The following is a 12,679-nucleotide window of genomic DNA, read 5'->3' as shown; positions in this document are numbered from 1 at the left end:
ACGTCGGTGGCACTGTATTATCCTCAAAGGGGGCAAAAAAGGTGTTTGGTTTGTCTGGAAGCAAGACTTCGGTGTCCGTGACGTGGCTGGTTTTCTTTTTGTAGTCCGTTATTGCCTGTAGACCCTGCCACATACGTCTCGTGTGTGGGCCGTTGAATTGCGACTCCATTTTGTCCCTATACCAACATTTCGCTTGTTTGATTGCCTAACAGAGGGAATAACTACACTGTTTAGATTCGTCCATATTCCCCGACCTCTTTCCATGGTTGAATGCGGTGGTTCGTGCTTTCAGTTTTACGCGAATGCCGCCTTCTATCTACGGTTTCTGGTTGGGATAGGTTTTAATAGTCACAGTGGGTACAACATTTCCAATGCACTTCCTAATAAACTCACTCACCGAATCAGCATATAAATTGATGTTATTGTCTGAGGCTTCCCGGAACATTTTCCAGTCCACATGATCAAAACAATCTTGAAGTGTGGATTCCGATTGGTCAGACCAGCGTTGAATAGTTCTAGTCACGAGTACATCCTGTTTGAGTTTCTGCCTATACTGTAGGAAGGTACGAGCAAGATGGAGTCGTGGTCAGATTTGCCAAAGGGAGGGTGGGGGAGGGCCTTGTATGCATCGCGGAAGTTAGAGTAGCAGTGGTCCAGTGTTTTGCTCGAGCGGGTACAACAGTCAATGTGCTGGTAGAATTTAGGTAGTCTTGTTCTCAAATTAGCTTTGTTAAAATCCCCAGCTACAATAAATGCAGCCTCAGGATATATGGTTTACATAGAGTCTAGTGAAGTTCTTTCAGGGCCATCGAGGTATCTGCTTGGGGGGTATATACACGGCTGTGACTATAATCGAAGAGAATTCTCTTGGGAGATAATGCGGTCGGCATTTGATTGTAAGGAATTCTAAGTCAGGTGAACAAAAGGACTTGAGTTCCTGTATGTTGTTATTGTTACACCATGAGTCGTTAATCATGAGGCATACACCACCGCCCTTCTTCTTACCAGAGAGATGTTTGTTTCTGCACGGCGCATAAAGAAACCCGGTGGCTGTACCGACTCATATCCCGAGTGAGTCATGTTTCCGTGAAACAGAGAATGTTACAATCTCTGATGTCTCTCTGGAAGGCAACTCATGCCCTAATTTCGTCCACCTTGTTGTTTAGCGACTGGACATTGCCGACTAATAGGCTCGGAAGTGCTGGGTGGTGTGTTCGCCTTCTAAGTCTGACCAGGAGGCCGCTCCGTCTGCCTCTCTTCCGGCGACGACGTTGTTTTGGTTCGGTCTCTGGGATTAGATCCAATGTCCAAGGTGGAGGTTCGAACAAAGGATCCGCTTCGGGAAAGTTGTTTTCCTGGTCGTAATGCTGGTAAGTTGATTTTGCTCTTATCTTCAATAGTTCATCCCGACTGTATGTAATAACACAAAATAAATAATACATAAATAACTAATTACTGCATAGTTTCCTAAGGCCTTGAAGCGAGGCGACCATCTCTGTCGATGCCATCTTGAAACATTTTTACCACTTACAAGGAACAAATGGATTTGTCACTGTGGTGGTACTAAGTATATAAAGGCAAAAAGTATGCTTTTGTACCTGTGGAGAAAGGTACTATCATTTACCTATAACTAAAAGTACAAAGGAGGACCTTACAGGGTACCACCCCAGTGACAAGCTGTTGTACCCTTTTAAGGAACAAATCTAAACCTTTATTTCTGAGCGTGTAGCCAGAGACAAAACAGTTGCAGAGCCAAAGTCAATTTGAAGTTATGTTGGTATACTTAAAAGTGTTTTTTAATGAAGTCTACAAAATACATTATACATGATTACTAGATATGTTGCCAATGATTTAGGAATGATATATTATGCATTTGTATGTCAATCCCAATAGTTAAGCCCAATATATAGACCATATGAACTAGTAATACATGTTTTGAGGAGAATTTGACATGAGCCAATTTGTACAGTAAGTTACCTGCATCATAGTAGCCAATAGGTTACTGTAAAGTTGCAGTAAATTACTGGCAAAACAGAAGCCAGTAGATTTACAGGACTTTTACTGAAACACAAATTTACAGCATATTATTGGACCACCTGAATACAATAACATGCTATATTTCTAGAATGTACAGGACATTACTGGAAGCACAGTGTCACGTCCTGACCTTAGAGAGCCTGTTTATTTCTCTATTTGGTTAGGTCAGGGTGTGATTTGGGTGGGCATTCTAGTTTTCTATTTCTTTGTTGGCCGGGTATGGTTCCCAATCAGAGGCAGCTATCTATCGTTGTCTCTGATTGGGAATCATACTTAGGCAGCCTGTTTTCCACCTGAGTTTGTGGGATCTTGTTTTTGCACAGTAGCTGTATAGCCCTGCAGAACTTTACGTTCATTGATTTTTTTGGTGTTCATTCTAAAATAAATTAAGATGTACACTTTCCACGCTGCGCTTTGGTCTCATTCCGACGACGGACATAACACACAGTGATTGGTAAACTGTTGCAGATTTACAGTGCAGGCAGCTAGTGCCAACGACGGCAGTATTTCTATTACATGTCAATACTGTCAATACCAGTTTTTTTATTTGTATTTCACTGGCCTGAACTACAATTCATGTAACCTATTGTGTAACAGTTTAATTAGAATTCATGCATTTTGTATTTTCGAACACAAAAACACAGACATTGACTGACCAGGTGAATCCAGGTGAAAGCTAGAGTATGATCCCTAATTGATGTCACTTGCTAAATCCTCTTCAATCAATGTAGAGGATGGAGAGGAGACCAATTAAAGAAGGATTTTTAAACATTGAGACATGTATTGGGTATGTGTATCATTCAGAGAGTGCATGGGCAAGACAAAATATTTGTGTGCCTTTGAACAGGATTTGGTAGTACGTGCCAGGCAAATCAGTTAGCATCACACACTACAACACTGCTGGATTTGTTGTTTCTGATGTTTTGTATGCTCAGTGTATACTTGCAAGTAGCATGCTTAACTACAACATTCTCGGTAACGGTAACATCATATTTTTACTTGCAATAACTGTGGTATATTCTTGTTTACCTTAGTTTACACTGACTGTAAGTCGCTCTGGACAAGAGCGTCTGCTAAATGACCAAATTTAAATGTAAAAATGAACAATTGCAAAGCACACTGCTGGGTATTATTCTAATGACCTACGCCCCCAAATAAGGCCACATTTTATCAAAATACAAATAGTTTGAGGGCAGAACTCATTAGAATAATCACCAGCAGTGTACTTTGCAAATGCTCATTTAAATGTTGGTAATTTAGCAGACACTCTTGTCCAGAGCGATTTACAGTCAGTGCATGTAATTTAAGGTTAATAAAAAAACATATCACAGTCATAGCGAGTAAAAAGTTTCTGTAACCGTTACTGGGAATGTTGTTGTAGTTAATCATATAGTGGTCTGAAAAAAATGCTTTATTTGTTACCACATACTTTTTGGATGGATCTCTGGCTAATGCAACATATGTTATTGTAATATTCACAGTAACTTGCCACCAGCTTTCTGTGAGTTACTGTAAAATGCAGAGCAATGATATAGTACAATACTGTAAAATGTGCTTACTAAACTGTAAGAAAGTTAATGCCACTGTAATCATGTTTGTATTTTACTGTAATTCCATGGGATTAGTGCAAGCAGGTTGGCTGCTAGGTATTTGTATATTACAGAATATTTATGAATATTTGGTGGTTTATATCCTTCACACTTCTAGAGGCCTAAACAAATGCTTCCAAACTGACTGTGATTACAGGGAAAAACAGATCAAAAGGAAACTATTTAATATTCAACCATTAGAGGTTTAAGACCCGCTGTGACTCTGATCTTTTCCGATATAGGTTAAATTGTTGGGGCACTACCATATATCACTTAAATTGGTACAGCTCTCTCACTTACGGGTGCAACAAGTATAGCCTCTTACAAGGCACGCCTCAAGATTTCTTAGTGAGCCACAATAATACCATGCACCACAAAAGGTTTTTGGCACTCCAAATGTACAGAATGGTACTGTATTCTGTGGGGGTGGTACTTAATTACAGTAAATTACTGGCAGACAGTAAATTATTGTAGATTTACAGGACAAATATAAAAAAAACAATTGTATGATACTGTATTCTGTGGGGTACAGCATTCTCACTACTGGGTGTAACAAATATAGCCTCTTACAAGGCACGCCTTAAAATATCTTAATGAGCCAGCGATTCTTTCCCCTCCTACAACATTTTTCCACAATGCACAATAGTTTACAGTATGATGCTGTAAATATATAGCAAAACAGGTCATATAGTCCTATAGCAATTAATGTAATTTTACAGAAGTGTAACGGAGTCCCCATAATACATTGCTCTTTACAGTACTGTAATATAGAACTACAGCAGCTAATTGTGAAAGTTTTGCTGTAAATTTACAGCAATTTGTTTGTGATAACGTAGACTCTAGTCATTTGAAGTAGGTCCTGTTTGACATGTAGTCTGTGAAATTATAGGACTCCTGTGAACCACCCCTTAACTGCAGCTCTGTGGGGGCCAATGCACTGGCTGAATTCTGAATATGCACTCCTGTTGTAGGATAGTATAGTGGAGGACAGAGCCTGTTTTTTTTGTCCCCCTGTTCACACTGACAACTCCAGCTGTCACACACAGGGACAATGGAGAAGAGGGGGTGTGCTCTGAATAGAAGAAAAAAAACTGGAGACCTCCCCAAAGACTCGTCATCTGCATTTGACAGGAACCCTTCCTCCCCCACCTCACCGCCCCCTTCCCTTTCTCCCTCCTTTTCTCTCTCTTCTCTCCATAATCGTCCTCCTCTCCCTGTAGCTCTCCGCAGGGTCATTTGTCCGCTAAATAACTAATTAGGAGTTTTAGTGGGATTTTGTAAAACTGATTTTTTTCTATGTTTTTCTTCCTAGATTGGCGTTTACTGATATAGGCTATCAGCTCATATGTTTCGCTCAGATAGGTCTTCACTAAACTTGTTGTTCAGTCTATGCTGTTATTACGAATTAGAATACTAGAATAGGTATGAACCTTCTTTTGATGGTCCAAAGGTCAGCCATGTTGGTCAGGGACTTTGCCAGTGCTGTGATAAGATATTGTGTAAAACAATGAATGTGAAGAATTTAGATAGCCAGACAGTTTTAGAGGGATGATTCCATACATTTTTTCAAATGAACTGCCAATATGCCAACATTTCATTTAAACAATGCAGTAAATCCACAGCCATACATACACTGGCTCAAATCAGTTGATGATAGATCTTAGACAAGTTGTAAATGCAACAAGGACTGATATCATATAATAGCACTCACAGCTTTCCAAGAAAACAAAATCTGAGACATGTAGACCTATGGTCTATTTACATATTTCTTAGAGGCTATTTATAAAGAAAAAGTGTATAAAACCCATATAAATTGTATTTATAATTATATGACAATATTTTAGGTTGACTATAATTCCAATACACAATTTCTGATACATCACATGCCTTACTTTTATAAGTAAAAGCAGGAAATGCATCAGTTATGCCTCTACTGTTATTCATTCCAATTTGACTGGTTCGGATTTCTCCCTGACTAAGATGGCTGCCATTTTCGTACCATTACCGTTATGGAACTAGACTCTCTAGTAATGTAACTGGTAAAAGGTTATACAGTCACTACTGATGGACACCCCACCCCCTCTTTCTGTAATGCATGCATTCATTCTGGCTATTAGCCTACTGTATTATTATAGGCTACTGTATTTAGGAGAGTGATAGGGGGAAAGGGTGGAGAGCGCGAGAAAACAGCAATGCACACAGAACACAGAGACCCCAAGTAACTTAACAAATGAGTGGCTCACCCAATGTCCATTCATGTCCCCCCTCAGCCCACAAGCCTATTAGGCAAGCATCCATCCTTGAGCATTCACTGTCGACAACATGTGGAGGCATCGCTATAGCAACCAGTGGCTATGACATGTGCAACAGACAGGGACTCCTAAGGGCTGAATAAAAGGAGTGTCTCAACCATATATGATCTCAAAAAACCCAACCCCTCTCCCCTTCCTTTCATTGGGCACAGAGGCGCTGAAAGGACCCACTATAGGCATCTGCAGATTCTTGCGAGGCTCGGAGAATCAGGCGGGCACATCACCTCGTTCGTTCTCCTCCTCGTTATTTTATTTTTCTTCTTCTCAATCTTCGTGCGCGAGCATTGGTAGCTGCAGTCTTTTGTTGACGAGGGAGGCGCACCGGACACTGGTAACTTTTGGGGAGGAGAGGTTTGAGTGGGAGGCTGGTTGTGCGCCGGCCACACTGGAGCTGCGGTAGTTGCACCTGCTCTCTGGAATACAACACATATGTCTTATGTATTGCAAAACATCTGACTTGCGGATCAACATGGATTTTGGTAATTTAGGTAATTATTTTCCAGCTTGTTACATTTTGGCTGGTGCTGCTACAACTAGTCTAATGCAGCGGGGAGACGTGCACGTTGCACATTTGTCTGGAAGGCATGTGTAGGCTAGGCTATCAGTTTTATGTGGAATTAGATGATATATTTTTAATGAATATTTTGACCGCTGCTTTTGTTTCTGTAATTGATTGCATTTCAATTGATTTGCAATAGTTGCGTGAGTTGCCTCATTTCGTCACTCTGTCGATGCTCCAGTTACCCGAAAGATGCTATAGTGTCGGGGAAGAAATCTAACAACAACAAAAATAGTTCAAATTTAGACGGGGATGGTTAGTGCGGTAGTAGGCTAAAGTGTTTTAGGCCTATTTTAAGTTATAAGCTAACAGGTGTTGAAAATATAGAAAATATGTTTACTTTACAGCAGCAGAGCGGGAAGTGTCCAATCGTCACATCTGTATAGGGAAGATACAAAGTTTTCACCTGAAAGCTCATTCCCTGGATACCAATGGAATTAATTGATGAACTAAGCACATTCGAGTTTTTGAGAAGATCATTTTCTTTCATTTGCGAGTTGTTCCCTTTAAGTTAATTTTGCATAAAAAGTTTGGGGATATTTCTTTACGACCTTTGCTATTTCTAAGCATTAATTCGGTTAGTTTATTATCTACACACTGAAATTGATTTGAGATAGGAATATAGGCATCTTTTTTTAAATTACAGTTTATTGGCAAAGCAATTACTTATAATAAAAAATGAAAAGCCGCATGGATTTACTTTGGCAAAGGTTCTTATTTACCGCATTAACACTTTTGTATAACTTTTAATTGAGAAATTCTTGTATATTGCAAAATGGGAAATTATTGTTTGATTTGACTTAATCAGACTGGAAAATGGCTGAAATTGATGGAATAAGTGATCACAGGCCTGTGACCTTTATCTCAGTCATTTGAATAAGCCAGAGCTACCGAAATCCATCTGCCCTTTGTCTTCAGCTAGATCTGCTAATCCTAGGGAGAGAGAGAGAGAATAAGTGAATGTAAAAACATCACTGAGCATCCTGTTCCGATGCAAGAAAATTTCAAGAAGACTGTTTTCATTCAAGGTGATAAGCAAGTCAAGGTGAACTAAAAATAATAATAATAATTCTGATTCTGGCACAGTATATAACAATATAACAGATTTCCTTAAGAGTGTTATTCATAATTGCACACGTTCATTAATCTATTAACTAGGCAAGTCAGTTAAAAACACAGGCGAATTTACAATGACTGCCTACCCCTGCCAAACCCGGACGACGCTGGGCCAATTGCGCACCGCCCTATGGGACTCCCAATCATGGCCAGATGTCATGCAGCCTGGATTCGAACCAGGGACTGCAGTGACCGCGCTTGTACTGAGACACAATGCCTTAGACCGCTACGCCACCCGGAAGCTCAAATACGCCTGTCAATAATCATAGTGTGATTTTATAATGTTTATACACGTTAATATTTATGACATACATGCAAATTATGATCTGCAAACAAATCAATGTGATTTATTTGTTTATACTTTTTTAAATGATTGTTTGGTTGTTTAAATGTTGTTGTTTTTTTTACTTAGTTGACTACCTCTGTTTACGTTTCTCCATTCACGCTAATTAACAAAAACTCCTCTCTGGCGTAAAATGGGAGTCCTCTCTCTCTCTTTCCCTCAAGAGAATATGCTCTTCGTTTGTTATCTTTATCCTCTTAGATACGTCTGGAAAGGACATATTGAGAGGTGTGAAGATTATTTAAATCTGCATTTTTTTGCTAGGATCAATTAACAGCTTCCTACAAAATATATTTTAGTCACTGTATGTTGTCATTATAGCGGTTTTATTTCATATGAAGTTATATACCAGAATAATATTTGAACTATAGCACAGTATAATATTGTTGTAATTATGGCATAACATATTTTGATACCATAAAAGCACAATCTCAGATTTTTCTCCCCAACATTTAGAAGAGCAAACATGAATTAAACACTAGACATGTCACAATATATTTTCATGTTAATTGAATTCAAACTGTGATGTAAACTAAGAACATTTATTTTCATGGAGTCCCTTTTCATGTGGCTTGCTTAGAAGTGTTAAGCTGGTGGAGAGAAAGCCAGAGAGAGAGAGAGAGAGAGAGAGAGAGAGAGAGAGAGACAGACAGACAGACAAGGGGTGGAAGGGCTGCTGTAGTAGACTAAAGCTACCTTCCTACAGTTTCATATGCACATACCAAGCCTCAACAATCCAGCTTACATTTATCCTTATCTATCATATTTAATCATTTCCCTCATATTCAATCTGTCAAAGGATAGCATTGATGTAATAGCTCAGAGGTAGCCAAAGCTTTGTTTCACTCATATACTGTATGTTCTCTACGGTTTATTACAGGACTTGTTTTAGACCTCTCTATTGGTATCAAATCCATTTGACTGTTGATTGAAGCTGTATTTCAGAGTCACATCCATTGTAATCAACAGAAACACACACACACACACATACACACACACACACACACACACACACACACACACACACACACACACACACAGCTAACCTTGTGGGGACACACAATTCAGTCCCATTCAAAATCCTATTTTCCCTAACCGTAGCCCGTACTCTTACCCTAACCTTAACACCTAACCTTAACCCAAAACCTAACCTTAAACCTTACCCTAAACCTAACCAAAGCTCCTAACCCTAAAACTATCCCTAGCTCCTAACCGTAACCCTTAACGTAATTCTAACCCTAACACTAATTCTAACCTTAACCTCCCTAAAAATAGCATTTGGCCTCGTGGGTACTAACAAAATGTCCCCAGTTGGTCAAATTTTTGTTCGTTTACTATTCCTGGTCTTCTGGTCCCCACAAGAATAGTTAAATATGTCCATACACACACACTCAATAGACCTGCACGGTAATCAGTGTGAGAATATAAGCAAAGGCCTCAGCATCCATAAAGTCACCAAAGGTTAAGGTGTTCATGCATTGTAATTATGAATGTATTTCTTTTCTGATACAAATTATAGATGCTGCTAAATGTGTACCTTACCCTTTTGCCCCCTAGGACTAAGTACCATGTTTCAGTGGTTGATGATTGTTTTGTGCTTTTGATTTGATTGAAGTTGAAAACCCCTCTTTAATTCTGATTGTTGGAAATTTGAGTGCATTGAATAGATCGAGGTAGACAGGATACTTGATGGTGTTTGGCCGCTCGTCCAAAGTCTCTGCAGTGCATCTGGGGTCATATTCTATTAGAAAGTGCTAAAACCTTCCCAGGGGTCCATGCACTTACTGAGACCCAGCCAGGCAGCCAAACAGGGACCTGTGAGACAATACCATGCCAATACCAAGCTATTCTCTTGGGCTTAGCGCTGACCACCGGGGAGGGGGTTAACAACGTCTCTGAAAGGCCCATTCTAGTGGGCTTCTGCTGGGTACACACAATCTAAGATCCCACTTTCAGGCGCTCCTAGCCATTAGCTCAGGGGCCTGGGCCAGGGCCTTAATTCAGCCAAACTCAAGGCTGGAAGGCTATTAGTGAAATATTTTACTGTCCAAACCTCCTGTAGCTGCACAATGGCAGGTCTCCCCATGCCAGGACAAAATCGGCCTAAATGACTATAGAGCAGCCAGTGTGTGGGCTGGACAGGAGAGAGTAATAGAGCTTGAGGGAGTTTGAATGCACACTATAAAACTACTATTATTGTAAAGTAATGAGTGGGGTGGGCAGGAAGTTAATCTAGGTGGGGATGAGTGGGTGGCGTGGGTGGGATAGACAGGGAGGGAAATACTGTGCGAGTTTGTTTCTGTATTTCTGTAAGACAAATGACAGAAATCCCAAGTCTTTTCTAATATGGAGGTTATGCTTTTCCTTTTGCTGCCAGATTTATGTCCATTTCCGTGTTTGTAAATTTTGTCACTGCTGTGTACAGATGTAGGATCTTAATTTGATCCAGTTTGCTACAGCAGGAAAATAATTCTGCCGCAACAGGAAACGTGAATTATTATGTGGATTATAATTCATGGACATTTTTGTTGGGGTTGATACATTGTTTGTATGGGAAAATCAAGTTTGACACTTTTAAGTGAAAATTACACATTCCAGAAGAGTTTTTAAACCTCAAAACACTTTACTTTTAACATTCAACATCTGTATGTGTGTGCGTGCAGATGTGTAGGGCCTTTTCTCATCCCCTTTTCTCTCTCTCTCTTCCCAGAAGGGCAGCTTGAAACAGATCCCTGTGGTCAAGGAGAGTCATCTGGAGTCTGGTCAGTTCATGGTCTTGGCCATCATCTCCATGGTCCTGATCACGGGGGCGCTGGCAGTGTCTGGCTGGTTCTTCTGCCTGCGCCACCGCTCCCACCTCCAACTGAAGGAGAAACTAACCAGCCTGGGGACTGACACCAGCGCTGATGCAACCGCAACCTATCAGGTGAGAGGAGCCTCCTCGGCTTCCGCCAATCACAGTGCAGCCGCTGAGTGCTCTGCTGGTAGAGAATGCACTCTGGTCCCGGTCCCTGACGCTAGCCTTATTCTGATTGGTCTGCAGTGACACGTAGTCGTTGTGTTTTGAATGACTTGATTTGAAGGGAATATCTGGTTGATTTTGTCACATTTGTAACAGTTGTTTGTAAAATGTCTCTTTGTTCATGATAGAGCTAGGTTGTGATTTAAGGGTGGTTATCAATAGAATGTAAAGTATGTAACGTTTCTGTAACCTAATTGCAAGATTACCCATCATTTGATTTTGTATTATGGAAAAATGTCATTTGTGATTTGATTGTTATTTTGAAAAAAAAATGGAAATAGAATAAACATTTGCTTTTTTACCATCCAAGTCAAATGTTAGCCTTGTGAAACCAGACTGACCGCTGCACTCAGGCTGGTTTAACAAGGCTAGTCAACTGTATCCAGAGGTCTAAACTCCAGACAAAGCCTTGATATTCCATTGATGGTTGTATTGGCTATGACCTGTGACTAGGGGAGAGCCTTTTCAGCAGGGGAACGGGTTCATTGTATGACCTATTCCTTCCATTCCTCCAGGACCAGCGGCTGGCTGGCTGACTGGGTGGGTGGCTGGCTGGCTCGTATTGATTTTGTCCTGGGCTCAGCTGTGCTCAGCATGGGCACTCAGTGCACATCCACCCATCACATTCACATGCTCAATATTTAATCAGCTTTCCACAGTGTCGCCTTTCCCGATTGTACACACTAAAGAGGGACAATCATTAAGAAAGCAGAGAAATGTTTTGTTCTGTAACCGTTCATTCAGGCCCCTGTTTCTTCAATGTTCTTTTATTTTGTTGGTTTAATGGACTTTTACAGTATTTACAATATTTTTGTATTTTTACAATAAAATAGGTGTTGTTGGAGCCTATCATGTTTACTAGAAGAACAGATGAATTGTTATGTGAACGTAGCATGTCAACTGTTAAGGCAGGTATTGCCAGTTAAGTGGTTTAGCAATCAATCTCAACTCTATACCGTCCTTCTTTTTTGTTATTTGCTTTAACACTGAACTTGAAGCAATGAGACTGTCTGGCCTCCATGTGTGTACAACATATTTTATAGTTACAGATATAGCTCTAGGGTATAGAAAGTATAAGGTTTGCACAATTCTGGTAACTTTCCCCAAATTACCAGGTTTTCCCAGAAAACCCTGTTGGAGGATTCACTGATTTCCTGCTCATTCCCTCCTCCTATTCCAACCGGGTTTTCTGGACAACTTGGACATTTTGGCAAAGTTAACTAAATGATGCAACCCTAGCCAGTACAGTAGTACATTCTCAGAGTATTCTGACTATAGTTTTTGTTTGCTGGATTACAATTTGTTTTCCCTTGTTGAAAAGAAACAGGGCTTGCGTCCCAAATGGCACCCTATTCTCTATTTTAGTGCGCTTTTTTTCACCAGAACCCTACGGGCCTATGTAGGGAATAGAGTGCCATTTGAGACGCAACCCTTGACTCTGTAAAGGTGTAGACTAGAGATACTGGATTAATTATTAAGTGGACGTGGAAAGTGCCCTGAGGACATGGCCCGGGGCAGATTCTCATGGTTATGATGATTAAGGTTAGACGTAGGGAAAGCTGATCCTAGACCAGGGTTTAGGTGCTGATCCCTAGAGGGAAATATCTCAATGATAGATCATGAGATAGACTAGTAGCCATGCGCTCCTTTCAGAAGACACTGCCTTCTGCTCTTCTGGCTTGCTGTTATGGGCCCTGGTCA

The 12,679-nt window shown here is 40.4% G+C and overlaps 1 protein-coding gene across 1 annotated transcript in view; it reads left to right on the top strand.

The window, feature by feature from the left end:
• LOC120027648 (receptor-type tyrosine-protein phosphatase N2-like) overlaps nucleotides 1–12,679 on the top strand; it is a 184,960-nt gene that overhangs the window by 133,000 nt on the left and 39,281 nt on the right. The window contains exon 8 of the mRNA XM_038972642.1: nucleotides 10,667–10,882. Within this exon, the coding sequence (XP_038828570.1) occupies nucleotides 10,667–10,882 (216 nt within the window). The remainder of the gene's footprint in view (nucleotides 1–10,666; nucleotides 10,883–12,679) is intronic.

The sequence above is a fragment of the Salvelinus namaycush genome, chromosome 33 (genome assembly GCF_016432855.1).
Source record: "Salvelinus namaycush isolate Seneca chromosome 33, SaNama_1.0, whole genome shotgun sequence".
NCBI classification, from domain to species: domain Eukaryota; kingdom Metazoa; phylum Chordata; class Actinopteri; order Salmoniformes; family Salmonidae; genus Salvelinus; species Salvelinus namaycush.
Note: the sequence above shows the minus strand (reverse complement) of the source record. Positions and strands in the feature narration are given on the sequence as shown.